At 36.0% G+C, this 21,543-nt stretch overlaps 3 protein-coding genes across 4 annotated transcripts; all 3 read left to right on the top strand.

Moving 5' to 3' along the window:
* Positions 1 to 5,161: 5,161 nt before the first annotated feature.
* LOC107617301 (uncharacterized) lies at positions 5,162 to 9,091 on the top strand. The gene is made up of 4 exons (XM_016319038.3): positions 5,162 to 6,049; positions 7,409 to 7,634; positions 7,988 to 8,165; positions 8,329 to 9,091. Exons 1-4 carry the CDS (start codon positions 5,281 to 5,283, stop codon positions 8,893 to 8,895), a joined length of 1,740 nt encoding a protein of 579 aa, XP_016174524.1. The 5' UTR covers positions 5,162 to 5,280; the 3' UTR covers positions 8,896 to 9,091.
* Positions 9,092 to 9,677: 586 nt separating this feature from the next.
* On the top strand, positions 9,678 to 13,134 carry LOC107617303 (phosphoribosylformylglycinamidine synthase). The gene is made up of 7 exons (XM_016319040.3): positions 9,678 to 10,601; positions 11,013 to 11,068; positions 11,381 to 11,490; positions 11,607 to 11,766; positions 12,128 to 12,220; positions 12,370 to 12,501; positions 12,848 to 13,134. Exons 1-7 carry the CDS (start codon positions 9,824 to 9,826, stop codon positions 12,893 to 12,895), a joined length of 1,377 nt encoding a protein of 458 aa, XP_016174526.1. The 5' UTR covers positions 9,678 to 9,823; the 3' UTR covers positions 12,896 to 13,134.
* Positions 13,135 to 14,382: 1,248 nt separating this feature from the next.
* On the top strand, positions 14,383 to 21,297 carry LOC107617305 (CMP-sialic acid transporter 3). Of its 2 annotated transcripts, none has more exons than XM_088498275.1 (16): positions 14,383 to 14,728; positions 14,999 to 15,205; positions 15,609 to 15,725; positions 15,965 to 16,021; positions 16,375 to 16,452; positions 17,660 to 17,704; positions 17,868 to 17,927; positions 18,083 to 18,205; positions 18,665 to 18,742; positions 19,237 to 19,306; positions 19,673 to 19,780; positions 19,876 to 20,009; positions 20,141 to 20,217; positions 20,426 to 20,471; positions 20,558 to 20,620; positions 20,863 to 21,297. In XM_088498275.1, the coding sequence occupies exons 2-15, from the start codon at positions 15,038 to 15,040 to the stop codon at positions 20,606 to 20,608; spliced, it is 1,212 nt and encodes a 403-aa protein (XP_088354401.1). In that variant the 5' UTR covers positions 14,383 to 14,728; positions 14,999 to 15,037; the 3' UTR covers positions 20,609 to 20,620; positions 20,863 to 21,297. The 2 variants fall into 2 exon arrangements, with proteins under 2 accessions (XP_088354401.1, XP_088354402.1); XM_088498276.1 differs by having other exon boundaries at positions 14,419 to 14,728; positions 20,980 to 21,297.
* Positions 21,298 to 21,543: the final 246 nt, after the last annotated feature.

Below are 21,543 nucleotides of genomic sequence, written 5' to 3'. Positions count from 1 at the left end.
AGAACGAAACGACGTGAGAGACGTTGAATTTGGAGCTTCAAGTGTAAGGGTTTGCAAGTAGCATCATCGCGTCTCCATTCTTCGCTTGGTACAACCCTACGAAGAGGTAGGTTTTGCTTCATTCCATGGTTTAATGTACGTTGCTTGTCTGAAAACCTTATGATCATTTTGATTGTTTTAGTAGTGGGCCATTTTTGTTGTTTGTTTTCTGCGCTTATCACTTCTTGTTTATTCATTGTATCTTCCCTCTACTATTTTTAGATAGATCATCTAGTTACATTTGTGTATCATCACATGGGTTCCTTGAAAAGGGGTGGAGACGGTAATGTGATATACGACGGAAATTTAGTAACTGAGATACATAGGGTGAATGTGGAGACATGCAATTTATTTTTTGTTGAGGACTTATTTCTAGACATGGGTTATCTTGGATATAATGAAGTGTATTGGCTAGAACCTGGTTTAGACTTAGCTAAGGGTCTAAGAGTGTTTAGGACGGATGCTAAAGTGATGAGGATATGTGAGAGTGCAATGAAGAATGACAATACTGTTCATCTTTATTTTGATCACTCTATTGATGCAACCCTGAAATTGTTAACGAAGATGTGGTGTCTGATGGCAGTAGTGAGAGTGTGTGTGAAATCAATCCACCTGTTGGTGAGACTAATGAGAGGGAGAGTGAAGTTGTGAAAGAGGGCACTATTGACGTTAATGAGTTAAATAAGGCTGTGATTGTTGTTGTGAACGAAACTGTGAATGAAGTTGTGAATGAGGCCACTGTTGAGGTTAATGAGTTGAATAAAAGTGTGAGTGGTGTTATGAATGAAGATGTGAATGAAGGGAATGGGGATAAAGACACTGAAGTAGCATCAATTTCAGAGAAGGGTGGTAAAAAGGTTAGAAGGAGGCATCCAAGACCACCACCAAATGGTTTAACCCAAGAAAGAAGAGCTGGTGAAACTACAAACTGAGGGTGATTTTAGATAAGGTGAGGGTGATTCTGGAAAAGCTGAGATAGTAAATGAAGCCACACATGATGCTAATGCTAACGATGCTAATGAAAGTGCTAATCTTGGAACTCCAATTGTGGATGACTTGATGCTAGAGGAAGTGGTTATAGAAAATGCAACAGGTAAACCTTTTAGTCCTATTTACTTAGAGCATATCTCAATAAATGTTGTATCATGACTTGCCTATCTTTACTGATTTTGTAACAGATAATGATACACAAACAAATAAGAAGACAAATACAAGAAGAAATCATCCAAGGTCTCGACCATTTGGATAGAGAATTGTATCTGAAAAGGATGATGAAGTACCAAGGATAGAACTAGGATGGATTTTGGATAGAATTTGGCTAAATTTAGCTGCTGTTGAGACAACTATTTTTATATGCTTATCTATCTTCTATATGGCTTGCTCACATCACAACAACAATAATTCAATCAAAGAACAAGAATAAAACAGCATCTATTGATTCATCTCAATTACAATGATTTCAACATTACAAAGCAAAAAAGTTTCATTATTAAACTCTTAAATTGTCCACTTTTTACCTACTTAACCAAATATAACATGCTCAAAGTCAGATTTAATCCAATCAGTATACAAATAAAAATCAGAAATAATTCAACTCTCTTCAAATGCTCCTTCATTTCATTCACCACCGATAGCACCATCATCATCCTATCAATTATCAGGCCATCCTTACATTTGACATTGATTTTGCTTTTCTGTTTTGGTTCTGATTTTCCCACCATGTTACTATTTTTCGAAAAAACTTCTCCTTCCACACATTGCTCTTGTATTTTATCTAACCATTGAAAATATCCGCACCGCATTTGCGTGTTCTAGCATGAAACAAAAAATTCAGGGATCAGAGAATGATTGAAAACTTAAATTGATTAACGAGAGACGATGAAACAAAGAGGTCTATTGGATTACTTCGTTACATATCCATCAACATTCCAAACTTACTTTTCACATAGGGCATCGTAGAAACCATCTATCAGGGTTGCTACTTGTCTTCAACTTCAATGGAACCACTGGAAGGGGACAAAAGCATATTTCGTCGTAGGTTTTGTTCACAATACCTGAACTACCATTCACGTCGAAGGCTTCCATCGATGACTGCTTTTTCCTGATTGCAGCTTTTCCACGAGCCCTACCTGTATGCATATTCCAATTTTGGAATCTGGAGTACGCGTGAACGAAAAGAGCTAATTTAGGACTTAGGGCAGCAAAATCAATTTCAATTTTAAGAATTTTTCAGCTAGGTTTATGATTTATTTAATTGAAAATTTCAACTAAAATAAAATTTATCTCGTCAGCAAAAATTGGTGGCTAGCTCAGCATCGTCCTTACCGGACACATTTGTCAAATTTTAAAATAATTTAAGTACCATTTTATCAATAACAATAGTAAAGTACCAAAATGTTAGCGTCAAAATCTTTCGGATACTGATTTAGTATTTACCTTTATTTTATATAACCTTAAATTGATAATAAATTCATTTTTAATTTCAATTAGAAATATTAAATTCTATTAGAAAATGATAAAATTGTATTTAGTTTTCTTTCTGTTATAATAATTTTACATAATTTTATATTTAAAGATAGAATAAGTTGTATTTGGTTTTTTGTTATAATTATTTTATATATAATTTTACATAATTCAAGAGCAAAACTGTCAGTTTCTATTATTATCTTTTTAATTTATTCCATCTTTTTTATCCAAGCAAACAAAAGCAATAAATGATAACAAAAATGTTATATATGTACTTAAAAAATAATCATCAAATTAGCCATTAATTATGTATTTGCATATAAATATATATTATTTAGTTTATTTTTAATGTATATTTTATATTTTAATATATATATTTTATATCGATAGTTGAAATTTTATGTATAAATAACAAAATTGAAACGATAATTCTTTTTTTTATTCCCTATTTCTTTCATTCAAATTCAATTCTCTCGTGTTTAAAAAAAATAAATCTTCTCAATTTTTTATTTCAATTGAGAGAGTAAAGTGTGATTTCTAATCTTTTAAATTTTTTTTTCAGTTTCATATTTTTTTATTTTTACTTATAAAAGTAATAATGAAATACACACTTTATCTGAGTTAAGCCCCACTTTGGTCCTTAAGATTGGCGAGTTGCACTGATTTAGTCCTCGAGATCCCAATTGCACTAAATTAGTCCCCCAGATTCAAAAAAGTGCACCACGTTAGTCCTTCTCCCAATTTCCGTCACCGGAGCACTAACGCCGTCAGTGACGTGGCCATTTCTTGCCACGCTGGACCCAGCAACGGTTAGATGACATGGCACTCAAATTTGATTAGCTCCAATTTAGTCCTTGTCCCCTTTTATAACCAAGTTTCTGCTCTAATTTCTTCCTCTTCTTCTTCTACCCACTTTTCCTAGTTCTTCGTCTTCTTCCTCGCTGTGCAGCTTTCCGGGTTTAGGATCATAAGTGCAAGTGGGAGCCACACTTCCATGCGGTCAAACAGAAGGATCTCCAGAAGAACCAATAGAGCATCGAGTGTTCCAGAGTGGTGTGGGTGTGGATGCCGCCCTGTTCTCCGGTGGTCCACAATAGAGGCTAACCCTAACAAGCCATTCTTTGGGTGTCCTAATTACAATGCCAGTGGAAAAAGGTGGTATGGTTTGTTTGTCTAAAAGCAATAAGAAGCTAGTAACAACAAAGAGACAATAAGAGCAATCAAAACAGCCAAGTGCCTTCCTGATGATGAATGGAGAAGTTGTGGTAACTGAACAATCAAAAACAGAAGTACAGATATAATCATAATCCTTGCTACGTAACTGGTCCAAATGTCGGTACTAACACCAGAACCTGCACATCAAGATCTTATTAGACCAAAACCTCCACATCAATCACTTTTCCCGTAAAGCTTAAGAGAAATACAAAATTCTAAACTGCTGCAGCTTAAATCTCAAAAACTTGCCTAGAAATTCTTTTTCCAAAACCCCACAATATCAAAGAAAATTGCAAGGTACACATCAGTAGTGAATTGTCCGTCACATATATATGCTTACGTGGCAATCAGAATATATGCAGAAAAATCTATATGAATCGAATCATACTCAAATCAGCAACAAGTTGAAAAAGGAACAAAACTTACACAAAATTCAATATTAAAAACACATGATCACTCATGCGAAGGTGCTGATGCTTCCACCATTGGAACAGAGCATAAAAAGAAACCCCCAAACATAGTTCCACAAAACAACAAAACAAAACCCCAACACAAAATCAGATTTAAAACTTGTGAACTGATAATATATAAAACATTTAATCATGATCAACAACCATCACAGCATTTCATTAAATTTGAAAAAAAAAATTCTGATCCTCACTAACCTCAGTGACGACACAGAAGATCTCTGAAGTGGCAAACGAACTCTTCCGATAGTTGCACAGCGAACGTTATGTTCCAATGGTCTCGACAAATCCTTTTGCAACCACTAATTGCTATTTTGGGTCACTCGTGGAAGAGAATTTTTTTTCTCTGCGTCACTCGTGGAGAAGGAGAAGACGAAGAGTAGAAACAAAAAGGGGTGCCTAACATTTTATTTTCCATTACATACAAACGACGTCGTTCAAAGGGATGTTTAACGCCAAATTAGAAACGACGTCGTTTCATTGGATCCAGCGTGGCAAGAAATGGCCACGTCACTGACGGCGTTAGTGCTCCGGTGACTGAAATTGGGAGAAGGACTAACGTGGTGCACTTTTTCGAATCTGAGGGGACTAATTTAGTGCAATTGGGATCTCGAGGACTAAATCAGTGCAACTCCCCAATCTCAGGGACCAAAGTGGGGCTTAACTCCACTTTATCTTCTCAAATAATAAGAGAGAGAGAAGATTCATTTTTGCAACTGTCTTTTTCTCTTCATTTCTTTCCACAAGCTAATTTAAGTTTTTGCCTTTGGGCCGAAGGGTACAAAAATAGTTTGATTTTTTTTATAACAGTGGGCTTTTACTTCCCGTCGCCGGGCCTGAACTATTGAACTGTAATATACGTAAGTGAAATGAAAAAAGAAAAATATATATAATTAATCGAATATATTATAAATTAGTAAATAATAAATAACCCCGCCCTAACCCTGCTATATAAAATGATGATTGAAGAGCATTAAGTCAAGTGCAGAATTTGAACCTCAACTCAGCTAAGCTAACTCATAACACACTCAATCACAGTCACCAACACAAACACCTCTCTCTCTCTCTCTCTCTGCACTTGGGTTCAGTTTTCATGGCCGACGCTTCAGATTGCGACGGTTTCAACCCAGCAGCCACACGCAAGAACGGAACTGAAAAGAAAGAGGAAAAGGATATGCCTCTTTCACAGCAAGAAGAAGAAGAAGAACGCTCCGTTCTCGATTCGGAGCAGGCTCTTGCTCCACCTGGATCCGAATTGGAAGCGAAGAAGCAACGCCTCTTGGAGGAGCTGGAATCCGCTTTGCTCCCCAAAACCAAGCTTAGAGATTCCATGAACTCCAACAACCTCCAAGACTTACCTCTCTCTTCGTCTTCTTCTTCTTTTGCAGTTCCCGTCGCCACATCCATAGGGTTAGGGTTAGGGATTCAGGTAATCGATGAAACCGCAGTGTTCGAAACCTTTGCCCTTCCTTCTGCTTCCTCAGCTTCTTCAGGAACGGCAAAAGGAACGAAAGCGAAAGCGAAAGCGAATGCGGATGTAGCACTTAAGAAGGACGGAAACAAGAAATCGAATTCAAGAAGAAAGGCCAAGAAGAATGCTGCAGCATTGAAGCAGCACAACAACATGAATGGGAGGAAGAATGCCACGGGGGCTGCAATTGCAAATGGAACTGGGAAGAAGAGACGGTACTCAAGGAAGGAGATGGAGGCCCTGAGGTTTGTGAATGAGGACAAACAGCGCTTCTTCTGGAACGAGATATACAGAGGCCTTCAACCTCACGTCGCCAATGAATATGATACCTTGTTTGCTGTGGCTTCTGTGCCATACTTTCCAAACAAGAAACCAACTCCACCGATTCTCAGTGAGTTTCTTCATTTCCATTCTGCCTATTTACCTATCTTATCTGTTTATGCCATTTTTCATGCATTATTTTCTTTGACTTGTCTTTATGCAATCTTGTGCTAACTGCTAACACATGTAGCAGCTGTAAAACCGTTCTGCTAAATTATCTTTTGCGCGATCACCAACTAACCTTGTTCCTTGTGAACTCCGGAATATCGCACTGACTGGCTTTTCTATGAAACTGAACATGCAGCGGAGAAGACACAAAATTCTTTTGATATTGACATTTACATTTTAATCCCTTGTTTGCTTCCCTTTTGCCCCGGAATCTTGAATATTGTTATTAGTTTCTCTAGAATATTGTTGCTCAAGCACTACTCTGTCAAATTTTTGTTCTTGTTTTGGGGCATTGAGTTTGATTATAACCTTCATTACTAAGTAATCTGTTCATCCACGGTAAAAAAATTTACTTCTCCATCTGCACTTTTCTTTCTGAAAAGTAGAAAAGAAAAAAAAAGGATCATCTTGCTGTTCTACTACCCTTGTATAAACTTAAACATGTATTAGTTTGAAAATATTATATCTTGAGTTACATAAATAATTCAATCTAGTGGGCAAAGCCTGACTGTTGTTGATTGTGTTAACAGATGTTTCTCTTTTCACAAAAATAATTTATTCCATTCTCATGGAGGTTACTATCATCATCCGATCTTTTATTCTGGTCGATTAGCACCTTTTGTGTGTTTTGGGTGGGTTTTGGGGGGTGTCTAAACTGTTCTCCTCTCTGAGAAAATAATTCTATTTGATGAAACTGAGTTTTATTCCTCTAATTTTTTTTGGTTTATCAAAGTGTCTACACTCTACCGGTTGTCAGCACATTTTGTGTCAATTTGATGTTTTCAATTTCTGTGTTGGGCAGGTTTGGGTGCTGCTAATGGAAGGTGGAGATATATGAATGTCTTTGTCCATTGAAGAATGAGCGAAAAGGAACCTGGAAAGATCTAACCCGCAACATTAGTTGACTATGATCTGATTTTGTATACTTAGGCACTGACTACAGTTGATTGCTACTTGTATAAAGTCATTGTACATGAAAAGTTTTGTGCAGTAGGCTTGTTTGTAAATTTGTAAAACTACTTCTCCTCATAAACTAATGGGGATGCTCTGTTGTTACATTCATACTTGACATTTCTATTGAAAGATATATTGTTGATTTTCCATAGTTCTGTTTCTTGTCTACATTGTGTTTGGATGGAAGGACGTGTGCTTCCTGATTGTTGCCGTGTTAACAAAGGCTAAATTATATATTTATTCTAACCCTCTGTAAGTATTAGCAGATTGATTGTTTTGGTGCTGAAATTTTTGAAATTGCTTTCAGGTTCTTGTGAGAACACTGATGCTGAAAATTGGAGTGCTGTTGACTCTTCTTGCAGTCATAGTGTTATCAGTGAGGATGGGTGCTCAAATCTAGAAGAACACAGTGAGGAGGATGATACTGACGATGATTATGCTAGCATACAGAGGCCTGCCTTTTTTGTCGACGGGGAACCTGATTTTGATTCTGGTCCACCAGAAGATGGGTGGGAATATCTTAGGCGTGTCAGGTATTATTTTATTTATCAGCAGTTGATTCTAATCCTGTGATGGGCTTATGCTATGAAATTTTATTTCTTTGTGATAATTTATTTCTGTTCTGCTATAGTTCCAAAATTTATGTACATCTGTGAGCTCTGTGGAATAATCATGGGGCAAGTTTCTTCAAAGGATGAAATTGGAGAATGGAGACTAGTAGATTACTAGGGCAATAGGTTAGGAAACTTAGGAGACTATAGCATATATATGACAATATATACTTAAGATTTTCTGCTAAGCATGAGAAATTTTAATGTGGCATTATAGCTTACCTGCAAGACACTTGACAGAATAGTAAGTTTCTTAATTTTTATTTCTTGCTTAGGTGGGAGGCAGATCAAATACCAAAAGTGAAGGTAGCCAAACTAGATAGAAGTAAACTCAACAAGGAACAAAGTGCTTACATGCCCAAGATCCCTGATATTGCCAAGTGTCCAGAGCATCTGTTGCCATCTAAACAGTGGGAGGATGTATTTCTTGCTGATTTTTCTGCTCTGAGGGCGGTATGTTCTTCCCTCTCCGTCTCTAAAGTTCTTCAATGTAAATGGACACACACAACAGATTCTGTTATTTATTTATTTTCAATTTAATATGATAGTCAATGTCCTTGCTAACAAAGCATTGGTCTGAGCTTGTGCTTTTTTTTTTCCCAATGACTTATTCCAGAGTATCTCAGCTCATGAATGTTTGAATGCCATGAATTCCAGTAATATGCAAACCGTTCAGACATCCCAGCTACTTGAGAACAATTCTGGAGAATCTGCTAGTGTAATGAACAAGGACAAGGATGTCCCACTTCAGAGTAATTTAAGTGATAGTAAGACAATTGATCCACCCCTTGAACTGACCTCTGAGGATAAGGATGCCACAATGCCTCTGGAAAATCCTGGATCAAAAACTTCTGTTGATGGAACTAGGAGTAGCTCTCTCAGTCCTCCTATGCTTTCTTCAGTCTTACGAATGGACCCTGTAGCTAGGGTTTCAATGTTGCTCAAACGGATTAGCTTGCTAGAGTCTGCAAGCACTATCTCAAGAAATGATTGCATATGGCTTTTTGCTCTCTGTGCCTCAGTTGATACTCCACTACATGCTGATACTTCCGCCGGTCTCAGGAGTCTGCTGCGGAAGTGTGCTAGCATACGTGCTGGAAAGGCTGAATTGGATGAGGAGGTTGTAATGTTGAACATCCTGGCTACAATTTCGGGGAAGTATTTTGGACAATCCGAAGGTTGAATTCTTGCTTGTTAACTTATTGGTTTTTGACATCTTTTGCTCTGCCCTTTATGGCCTAATTTGGATGTAAAATGAATGCACGAGAACTGTTGAAAATTGTAATGATGGTACTTAAGCTTGAATAATACTTGACGCGTTTGTTATTATTACTGAAAGGAAATTCCTTATATTGAGAGGTGCTAGTTGACTAAAGAAAGTGATGGCTAACATACCTACAGTTTTTCTTGAGCTTCTTACTTTATGCTCGCTTTGGAGGCCAGTGTACCTGCTAAAGGACAAATGTCTCACCTCTGCGTCCTGTTTCAAGTTTCAACTATACCATTAAGAGAAAACAGTTTTTTTTTTTTTTTCTTAGACAAACTGACAAAGCAAAAGGGGAAACGAATCTACCGGTTGCCACTTCAAAACTTTTCCAAATGGAACAATCAATTAATCATGTAGAGAATGCAAAGCTCTTGCAACACAATCCTTAAAATGTTTATTCTGGAAGAGTACGTCTTTTTTGGTCTATGACGTGGTGCTTCCCAAATCCCAAGTAAGGGGAAAGTCTTATAGTTGCCCCCAAAATAGGTAGAGGACCAAATAAAAAGCATATGATTAAACAGCTCATGATTGTCGAAATTCCATTCCATCAAGGTAACAAAATAAATACCATCAAAATTTAATACAGCAAAATAATGATAACTTATTTTAGAATATTAATGGAGGACTAATAGTAATATCTTAAGAATAGTAATATCATTAGCTAATTAGCTAATTCTATGAATAAAAAAGAAAAAAATGAGAAGAATCGGTTTAGGAGAAAGAGGGTAAAGGACTAAAACTTGCCGCAGGGTGGGTCATGTGTGCAATCTTTTTGTCTTGAGTGGCTGTGTGACTGACAGAGTAAGTGAGTGGCTCACTCCTCTGACTCTGACCACTCTCTCTGATGTTGTCCTCCGTCAACACTTGCGCGCTTCCTTCTTCCTGTTCCCAATTCTCACTCCCCCTTTCCTCACGATGCCTCTTCATCTCCGCCTCTTTCCGCCGCCAAACTCGCACTCGCCCTCGCACCCGCACCCGCAGGCGCCGCAACAAACTCTCCTCCCCTTCCGCCCCCACCTTCACCACCACCACCATCACCACCTCTACCTCCTTCATCTCTTCCGAACCTAAGCTCGAAACCGTTATCGACATCAACAAACTAACCTCCCAAGCCTCCTCCACTTTCCGCTCTCTTTTCCCTTCTACACTCCGCAAGTTCGTTTCCTCCGCCGCTGACGCCTACACCGATTTGCAAACCCTCGTCACACTCGACCATGACCGCAGGCTCGTCGTCTCCTGTCGCCCTTCCACGTTGCATTTCCTCGGCACCTCCGCGCTTTTCAGCTTCGTCGCCTTCTCTATCCTCAGGTTTCTGGTCAACTCGGTTTCTAGGTTTTTGTCTTGGCGCCGTAACGCCTCTGCCTATAGGCCTATGGTGCGGAGGGACCGAAGCCTTGGCGGAAAAGAGGTCGTCGTTGGTTGGGGGGAGAGTGCCGTTTCCAAGGGGCCGGCGAATCCGTTGTCGCCGGCGGACGGTGGTACTTTGAAGCGAGGCGCTAAGAAGAACAAGATTCGGTTAGAAAGGAAACTGCCGAAATGGTGGCCAGCTGTCATCAACGGTGCTGTTTTCGACCTCGACGAGCAGGACGAATTCAAGAGGCAGGCTTACAGAGTGGTTCGAGGTTTGATTTCTCTTTTCTTATTTTGTTTTCTTTGTTTATATATGTTTTAGATGAGATGGTCATTTGAGTTGGAGATAAAATGAAGTAAGATTTGTTAGTAGCTGAGGATTTTCTCTCTTAGTAGGTTATGTTGTTGATGAAAAATAGTAGTTCATATCATTGGGGGAAAGAGAGTGTTGGCCATTTCATAAGTAGCTTGTGTTCTTGTTAATTGAAATGCATGGTTTTCATATCATTGATGTGGCTTATTAACCATTATGGTTGTTGTCGGTGTTTACTGTTTACAGTGTCTGGTTGAGTTATGGTTCTGTTTGTGCACTCTTTTTGTAGGTAAAACTTACATATTTCATAGTTTCCATAGTGTTTTGCAATCCTTTAATTCAAGTTGCAACTCATCCACTTGATTTCCAGCAATTACTGACAGTAGAATGGCGGGAAACGACATCATGGAGGATGATATAATACAAGTCAGTTTTTATTTTTGTTTTTATTTTTTTCTTTTGTTTGTGTTTTTATTCCCTAATGGTGATTTACTTCATTGTCAAATGGTGTATGATAACATTATGTGATATTGAATTAAGTTACTTAACTAAATTTGGTTTTGCGGTTTTGTAACATGTTGAATCTGAGCATCTGTCTAACTGATAAGCTTTGAACAAGGAGAATAACATAGTAATGGTTTCTATTTATGTTATCGGTGTGAGCATGTTTATAAGGAAAGTAATTGGTTTTTCTCTTCTCATGACATTTGATTGTGTACTGCGCGTACAAATGAACAGTTACGTCAACTATGCAGAACTTCTGGCGTGCAAGTATCTTTTGAAACAACAAATATTCGGGATTCCTTGTATCGAGCATCTGTTAATTATGTTTTAAATGTTTGCAGCAGGTTGGTTTTTCTTAGGCCAACATTCTTGTGCTAGTTAGCAACTTTTAGTGATACAGTCTACTGTCTACCCATGTTCTAATTCTCATGTAGTTACTGGTTACTTTGGTATCATTCAGGGTACCAACTTACTCTACTTCAATTGATATTAATGGTGAGGATGCTCGGCAATTCCTTGCTGGATTTGCTGAAAACATAGGCCTTGAAAATATTCGTGCTGCAACAATTGTCTCTGCTGCTGTTGCTGCACGTACACGCTCTTGTCTTCTACAAGCTTGGGTATTTGTTCTCCCTGACTCTTATAATCTAGTAATAGTTTCGTTTTTAAAATTTATTACATGAGATCATGATTTTGTATTGGTGAAGGCAGTTTGTTGTGCTACTTGTAATAAGGCACAAATTCCAAAATTCCTTCCTGCAAAGATCTATGACACCATAGCATTAAATATGGCCATTGGATCCATTTGATGGTTACAGGAATGAAAGATTCATTTGCTGGTTTAAGTCTGACAATTATGTAAATTTGATTATGGGACTTAAGAATGAGAGCTTAACATTTGGTTTCAGTTTTCTGGATAGCTTACTGCAATAATTAAATCTCTGTTCAATTGATGCTTATTTTGGCACTCTTGGTTTATAGGCTCTGGAAATGCAAGGCAAGCATGTTGAATCTATGGCAGAACTGTCAAAAATATGCCATCTTCTGCAGATATTTCCTCCCGAGGAATCATCAGTATGTATCATCAATGAAAGTTGCTACTTTTCTCTTTATGTCCATTTAGGGCCTCTGAGAGAGAAGGATCAATATTTTTGTAACCCCATCTGCTATACCATGTGATTTACTAGCTGCTTTCTAGCACTTCTCATGGATATTTACTGCAGCCTGAAATGGAGATGGTTGGTCGAGGCCTAACAAAACACTTGAAGCTGGAGCAAAGAAAACACCTCATGTTTCTCTTTGGCAAAGTTTCCGGTGACAACAACCACAGGATTGCAAGAGAAGCCCTTGGTTTGGTGCGATCCCATCGTAGTATACTAATTCTTAGTGAAATTTAAAAGTTGAATCAAGTTATTGCTTATGCAACTATAAGTCAACGTTCTGAAGTAGTTTTCCTGAATTGGGTGTTAATGATGAGAATGTTTTCAATCCCAATGATTTTGTTCTTTGCATGCTTAGCCCTTTTTAATCTGTATTATAAATGTAAAATTTATGTTCTGCTTGTCTATGATAGTTAATAAGCCAGTGGGTAAAATGCGTAGTTCTAAAAGCAAAAATAATGCTACTCAACTGATTCTATGGGTCTGCACTTTTGTTGATTTTACAGTGTTCTCATCTAATCAATTTTTCTCCGCTGTGTAGATGCATTCTCAAAACTTACAGAGCGATCAAGTTGACAACATGGCGTGATAGATATACTAATGTACCTGCAGACCTGTTCAACATGAATAAATAAACAAATAAGTGCCTGCAGACTGCATCCATTCTTTTTAGTGGTACACATACATAGGTGATTGTTTAGCTAGCGTCTGCTTATTCAGTGATATTTATTTGAAGCTTTGGATAGTTAAGTATAGTGATGTATCAATATAAACGTCGTTTAATACTATTGAAAAATAAAGAGCTTATCATCGTTTTTCACTTGTCTATATATAAAATGGAACTGGTGTTGTGTGGTGCACCAATCTTCATCGAGGGGATGACCCTTTGACATCAACTGCTTTCCCTTTTCTTTTTTCCTTTTTATGTCAAGAATTGCATATTTAATTATTTACTGTTGACAGGGGGAAAATGGTACATTCCTCAAATTAATGTATCTAAGAATTCAAATTACTAAACTAGATAAGATCTAAGAACCAGCAATATTTTCTCCAATGATAGCAAACAATCTGAGGTTCTTTAACTAACTACTCTACAGTTTATCTTGTAGTTAAAAAATTGTAATAAAAGTTTAAGAGTATATAGTATATACTCAAATAGGAACTTAAAAAATTTCGCATTTCGCGTTGTGCATTTTTGTTTTTAAGAAAATTTTATTACATTAAGATTTCTAAATGTTATAAAAGTAAAATATATTTTTGAAGACCTATTTGTTTAAGTATTTAAGTATATACTCAAATTTTAAATATTAAATAGATAACTTTCAGTAATAATCAAAATAAGAATAGGTTGATTACAGAAATATTCACGAATTAAAATGAACTACAAATTTCAAAAGTACTATAAAACCACGAAGTTCTTAGATACAAAAATTTTAGAGAAGCACAATTACATAATATCACTGCCAACTATTAATGTGTATTAAATAGTAATTATGGGATCCAATAATAAATATGAAAGAAAAACTATTCAAGGGGAGAAGATCACACTTTGCTCTCTAGAGTGAAATTCAAACTTTAGAGGATCTAAATCCGTAATTATGGATTTAATAATGACCAACAATTTATGATTAATCTGGTACACGCAGACAAGAAAACACGCAGCGCAAGAGAACACTGCAAATTGAAGCGAAAGAAACATCCAACCCGAAAAATATAGGTACATTTTTTTTTTTCCATTTATAAATTTTGGTGTGTTTAATAATAAACTAATAATACAATAGATTAATAGAATATGCCAATATGGAGAGGGAACAGGGAAGTGATGATTCCACCCAACTTAACCGGTGAGAGTGACTCACCAAACTTACAAATCCCGCTTTGACTCCACTCATTTTCGCCATAACGCTCAAACCTGATTGGTCCGTCACGCTGCGCCCTGTGACTCACCACACAAATATCGTGTGTCTCTGTTTTTCATTTTCTTTTCTTTTCTTCCTCTCTTTGTGTGAATTGAAAGCAAAAACAGTTAATCTCTTTCATAATAATAATAATAATAATAATAATAATAAGAAAAATAAGCATAAAACGCCTATTCCATTTCCATTAACATTCACATCATAATTACTACTATCTCAAATATTACACACTACGCTTTTCTCTCTCTCTCTCTCTCTCTCTCTGATCTCTCTCACTCAACATATTCGTAGCATATCTTTAAACTCAGAATTCAATTTCAGTTTCCATTAGGACAGGAATAAAACGAAGCAGAAGAATAAACAGAAACGGAGTGAATTCGAAATCAGTTTATATTTTTCGAAAACTCTTAGCTCGTATCCGAATCGAGTCACTTCAAATTCGGTGCCCGCCAGCTGCCTAGATCAAACTCCTTCTCTCGTAAATGCTCGGTTTGGACTCGATCTAGGTTTGTCTTTGCTTCCTTCATTCCCAATTTTCCATGCTTCGTGTTTCTATTTGTCGGTGGTGCTATTGTTCATGTTCTATTTTCATGCTTTCGCAAGATCTCAGCTCCGCATATTCCTATTTCGTGATCCTTGCTGATCTGTGTTGTGTTTCGAAATTCGCATTTGTATGTTGCGTTTAGCTGGTTCTGGAGGTGCAAGATCTGGAGAATTTTTATTCCTTTTGTATTTTCGATTAGCCTTTTCGTTTGATCATGATTGACGGATTGCAGATCGAGTTCTTCATACACTGATATTGTGGGAGGATTTACATGAAGAACGGGATGATAGAATGCCATGTTTGCCATTCCAAATTGGTCTCCCCTTCTACCAAGACTATATCAAGGGCTTATGATCGCCACAAAAGTAGGCTATCACACAAGCAGCGCGCTCTCAATGTGTTTTTGGTTGTTGGTGACTGCATTCTAGTTGGATTACAGGTGAGTGGTCATCTTTTAATCCAAAATTTTACAGTTAGATGCTTATAGAAAAAGGTTAGTTCTAAATGATAACAAATCTTGCTAATTATGATCCATGGAAATCTCTTGGATTGATGCTATAATTGGGGCACAATTATGGTTCTACAATACTAGAAGAGTTTCTTCGTTGCGATATTATGAGTTCATAACACAGCATATTTGTATTTCTAGAAAACTAGAAGAGTTTCGTCATTGCGATGTTCCATTTATTGACTTGCAGCTGCTCTAAAGGCTTGCTCTGTGAGATTAGCTGTTCTGTGCTTTACTGTAGATTAGAGAGTTCATTTTTGTTGACTTAGTTTTTCATGCTAGACCTTTATGCTTATTGTAGTTACTGACACATACTATTCTACTCATTTGGCAGCCTATTCTTGTTTATATGTCCAAGGTGGATGGGAAATTCAATTTTAGCCCAATTAGCGTTAATTTTTTGACAGAGGTCGCAAAGGTTTTCTTTGCTGTTGTTATGCTTTTATTCCAGGTAAGATTCTCTTTTTGCTGTCTTTTCAGTTACTTATAATCAAAGCATGAATCAAGGGAGAAGCTTTTTTTTTTTTTTCCTAAAAAAAGAAATGATTATCAAGAGAAGGATATTGCAAAAGCATGGAGTGCTACTACTAACTCCTATATCAAGCTTAGTGCATTGAGATGATTTGATTCTTTATCCGACTTTATAATTCTTTTAGTATCCATCTCGCTAAGGTTTGGTTTGTTTTGCAGGCTAAGCATCAGAAGGTTGGGGAGAAGCCTCTTCTATCAATTTCTACATTTATGCAGGTACTATGGTGTTTCTTATCAATTTTACTTGAAATGAAAGATACCCTCTTTTCCTTCCAATATCACTTGATTTGATATGAGATTTCCTGGGTGTTTGTCTTTTGCAAAGTACCCTGCTTCTTGGGATTGAACTTGGTTACTTAGTTCAAGTCACATTATCATGTTTTATTTATGATAAGAGAAACAATAACTGCATTATCACTTTGGTGGATATATAGACATAGTATTTATTACTACTTTCCATCTTTGATGCCTGATTTTGCTTAGTGACCTCATCAGTTGTGAATTGTGACAAATTTCTCTGATAACCTTTTTATATTCATCCTATATGTGGTTATTTTATATTTTTGTAGGCGGCTCGTAACAATGTTCTTCTTGCTGTTCCTGCTCTTCTGTATGCTATAAACAACTATCTGAAGTTTATCATGCAGGTATGTAGAAATAGCACTTAAAAAATACATGTAAAAGGATTCAGGCCAGAATGCTAATAATTAGACTTCTTTAATATACATTTGTGATTTCAAGAATTAATTTTCTTTAGTTATTAGTACTATTAGTATTATGAGTTTTGTCCTAAGGAGTCAGATGTTGGTAATACATATGCAGCCACTGTGCTGTATAAATTTCATTGTCATATCAGGAGCTTGAATCTATCATAAAAGTGTAATCAGTTGTTCACTATGATACGTGTTCAGGAGAGCAATTTCGTCATTTTAGAGACAAGGTATAGAATGGTAATCTTGCCGTGTTCAAGGATCTAAATATTACATTATGCCATTCTGGACGTCAAGGACCAGCATAATATAATATTCAAATCCTTGAACATGGCAAGATTACCATTCTGCACCTTGTCTCTAAAATGACGAAATTCCTCCTGAACACGTATCACACTGCTTGTTACCATGTGCTAGCAGTCTTGCTATGTTGATAGTTTTATTGTGCTGGGATTGTACTAGTAGTACCATACAAACACATGACCTTGACTATCTTTAATAGTAAGAAGTTAGAACAAATAGGTTTTAGTTCTTTGAATTATGGCACACTGCACACATGGTATTTCTGACGAAAGAATTTTATTAAGATGAAGAGAATAAGTGTACAAGTATAGGAGCAAGAGATCCTATTTATAAGAACAAGATCAAACAAGGGGAAGAAACTATCAATGAAGCATAACTTTCCAATCTCACATATTTGAGAGAGAATTCCTCTAAAGTAGTAATTCTTTAATGCCAAATAGAGGTCAAATACCTAATTTTATCCCACAAAATTTGCTCACACCTTTAATGAACATCAATAATCAGATTAAATATAATACGTTAATACTCACTTTTTCTCCTTCTAATCCCTATAATTGCAACTGTTCCTGATGTATTCTGTTCTTGCATCACGTATATCTTATCTATTTTCAGGCTGTGTCAAATGGTTGTTGCATAAGTTGGTTTCTTATGTTTGCCAATTATTCCAGAGTTATGCGTAGAATCATTTTTCATTTCTTTAAAGTGGAAAAGTAAAAAGAATTGCATCAAGAACTCATCATGTAATGTACCTATGATTATCTGGTCATATTCTCACATTTTATGCATTTAAAGAAATTATTGCATCTAAGAAACTCACAGATTGATATCACATTTCATGCAGCTTTATTTCAACCCTGCTACTGTAAAGATGCTAAGCAATTTGAAGGTAGTTTCTTTATCACTGCTGTTTTCTTGACCGAGTTTTCACTTTATTTCTAAAAATTCTTTCTCTCTCTCTTTCCCCCCTTTTTTTGCTTCATCTGACATTTATTCTTGAGAAATTGGAGCTTTTCTTCTCTTGATTGTTCGCTTATTGAATGTGTGTTCAGGTTTTAGTAATAGCAGTTTTGTTAAAGGTGATTATGAAGCGCCGGTTTTCCATTATTCAGGTTCGTGCATTACCCTGCCTTGCCTACTGGCTAGGAAAGCCATTATGACCATTATTTGGCTCTTTGATTTTGAACCTAGCAAGTCGTGCTCCTTATGTAGATCCCAATCGGGTCTAGTCATTTAGCTGGGTGTTTAATGTATTCTTTTGATGCAGTGGGAAGCTCTTGCTCTATTGCTAATTGGTATCAGCGTTAATCAATTACGATCTTTACCCGAAGGAACCACAGCCATGGGTCTTCCTGTCACCATGGGTGCATATCTTTATACATTGATCTTTGTAAGTTTTGTTTGCTACTTATGCAGTCAGTTAAGTTCAAAGTTCAATGTTCTGTGTTTTGATTTATTCTGATAAGATCAGGAACTAGCAGAATCTCTAGGAATTTATTGATGAACATGGGATTGTAAATCACAATTCCTTAGGGTTCTTACATGGTTGGAACTACCAACTCAGAAAGAATTTCTCTCCAAACCTAACAGAACTGACAGAAGAATGCATAATGCCAAAAACTAACTACAATACAGCTATTATAGGTAGTTAGAAGCAAAGCTGACTAACCAACTGCCATCTAATCCAAGCTAAACTTGCTAACGATCAGCTAGTAAAACAGTAGAATAGAGCTATTTACCTTTTCTCTCGTAAAATAAACCAAACCTGTTACTAGGTGCCACTCTATCATATTCTGAATTTCTGATTCCTTTTAATTGTTGAACTTTTAACCTGGGAATTATTTTTCAGGTCACTGTTCCATCATTGGCCTCTGTTTATAATGAGTATGCTTTGAAGAGCCAATATGATACAAGCATTTATCTTCAGGTGATGTAGGGAAAATTGGAACTTCTTAATAATTGGACCTCCTTTTATTAGCCCCTGAAATGTTTCAATGAGTTTGAATTGAATTTCTGCAAGGACTGTGAATTACATTTGTATCTGCATATGCGGGTTATCTTGTATTACTGAATGCTGTTTTTTTTATATATATATGTTAGCATGTTTCATCTGAAATTACGTGTGTGACCACCTGTATTTAAAGTATAACTTGGCGGTTCCAGTTTTTGTGATTGGGCCAGGGTTGAATAAAGTTGAGATCTTGGAAAAGAAATTAATGTGACATAAATATAATATAACATAGAGAAACTAACAGAAATAATCAATTTCCAAACTGACTCAGTTTTATCTCAACTTTGGGGAATATAACAGGCAGGTGAAAAGATTTAATAGGTAGTTTGAAGAATGACTGTTTAGTGGTGCTGCAGTACTTTCAGTTCTTTTCATCATGCAGCTACTGATTATCTACTTTTGATTTACAGAACTTATTTTTGTATGGATACGGAGCTATATTCAATTTTCTTGGGATAATTGGTACTGCTATAATCAAAGGTAAGAAATAGTTTATTTTTCTGTTACCGGTGAACATTAAAGGATGGTCATATGCAATTGAAACATACTCAAAGAAAAGTATTTTATGGCATTTTTTTATTGCTTGTAATATAAATATAAGTTGAGGGTTTTTTATTTTTATTTTTTTGCCTAAACTCATTAAATTTGAGCTAGTTCATAACCCTAGTGTTCAAATCATGTATAAAAATGTTTGTTTTTTTTAATGGATGGATAGATTGTGGTTCAGTTCTTTTATAGAAAAGGGTAAAATAATTCATTAAAGCGTTTTACCAGTGGCTTATACTGTTAGTATTATCTGATTCTCAAACTATCGATTGTTTTTGTTTTTGTTTGTAAATATTCCAGGTCCTAGCAGCTTTGATATCCTACAAGGTCATTCAAAAGCCACTATGCTGTTGGTAGCAAACAATGCTGCCCAAGGGATTCTATCCTCTTTCTTCTTCAAATATGCAGGTTAATGTTTCTAAAATTACATTAAGTTGGCCTTATGTTGTGTAGATGGACACAAAACTTGTCCCTTATCTCAATAGCATTTTAATTTACCACAGATACAATTTTGAAGAAGTACTCATCAACAGTTGCAACAATCTTTACGGGCATAGCCTCTGCTGCACTCTTTGGACATACTTTAACAATGAACTTCATTATAGGCATTTCTATTGTATTCATCTCAATGCACCAGGTAAATTTATTTGGGGTGGTTCATTAAGACTATGGAAGCAGACAACACTTTTTCTTTTATAAAGAATTTTAAAAATGAATTATCCAATAACATTTTTGTTTTGTATCATTTTGTGCTCATATCCTCTTCAGTTCTTTTCACCACTTTCAAAAGTCAGAGATGAACAGAATGGTGTGCTGGAGCTGCATGACGTTCATGACAAACAAAGGTTCTTGCTAATAACTTTGCCAATTTAAGTTTTTTGGTGTGTTTTTTTTTTTTGGGGGGGGGGGGGGGGAAGGGGAGATAAGACAGAACAAAAGTAATGTTCATTCTGTATTACTACTTCTAGAAAGTTCAAATGTGGTCATTTTAAGAACTTTTTGAAAGACAATACATCCTTCTTCTTCAATAACAAATGTCTGTGTTCTTTACAGGTCAAAAGAATCCTTCATAAATATGGCAGCCGGAGCAAATGAAGAGGTGCTCATATGTCATCACCTTTTCTTTTTATAAAGTTTTATTAAACCAGTTTTATTTATTTATTTGTTTATTTTGAATATTTCCAGGCTAGTCATCGTGTAGGGCATGATGAGAGAAAGCCTCTTCTTCCAACCTAGATTGACCTACCTGTAAGTTTTTTATTTCCATTGTTATTGTGGTTAACTATTGAATGATTTTTGCTTTCTTCTAGTCAGCTTGTATATTTCATAGTATTTCTAACCTAAGCAATGTCTGTGTGTTGAGATAGCATGCCTTTAAATTTTATCTATTCAGATCTCTCTCTCTCTCTCTGTCTCAAGGTTTATAATGCTTTATACAATTTTATCTATTTGGTAATCATTCTTTTGCATATGGTTGTGCGAATTTTCAGATGTGGTGCACTCTTTATAAAGTCCTAAGCATAAGAATTAATTTTGACTTTTGCGATAGCTTTGCATGGAAGGGATTTTTCTACTTGGTTCATAAGGCCATGAATTCTTTACTACAGGAGTCTGCATGTTAGCAAGCTACAACTTTCAGCCGCTGAAAGCTGAAGATTTTGATAGAGAATAGAAAAAGGGCTCTTCGCATCTGGCATTTCAATGTGGATTTTACTTGTAATACATTTTTCTTTTTCTTTTTTCTTTTTTCTCATCTTGGATATTGTTTTCCCTTATTATTTTTGTTTCTTGCTATATTTACTTCAGCCCGTTTCATCTCTATTATGTTATTCTTTACATTTATTACATGTCTTAGGTATTTCACCTTTACGAGATAATGGGTGAATAATAGAAAATGAAATACATCCTCTTTCCTTGTAGAAAAATGATATTTATATGTATGCTTGCAGGGCCTGTTAATCCATTTTATATTATTTCTACATGGAGAAAATGATTGAACTATAGATCGACAAATCGAGCAGGCTTTGCTCTTTTTCATGTTAGGCCGGTGATCAATAATTAAGTTATTAAAAGTTTTTGGGAAAAAAATTAAGCCTCTAATGTCATTTGAAAATTTAAAAACTTACTTTTTTTTCTATATAAAAAAAAGTCATGTTACATAATTAACATAA

Source organism: Arachis ipaensis, chromosome B9 (genome assembly GCF_059453495.1).
Source record: "Arachis ipaensis isolate K30076 ecotype BB chromosome B9, ASM5945349v1, whole genome shotgun sequence".
Classification (NCBI taxonomy): Eukaryota; Viridiplantae; Streptophyta; class Magnoliopsida; order Fabales; family Fabaceae; genus Arachis; species Arachis ipaensis.
Note: the sequence above shows the minus strand (reverse complement) of the source record. Positions and strands in the feature narration are given on the sequence as shown.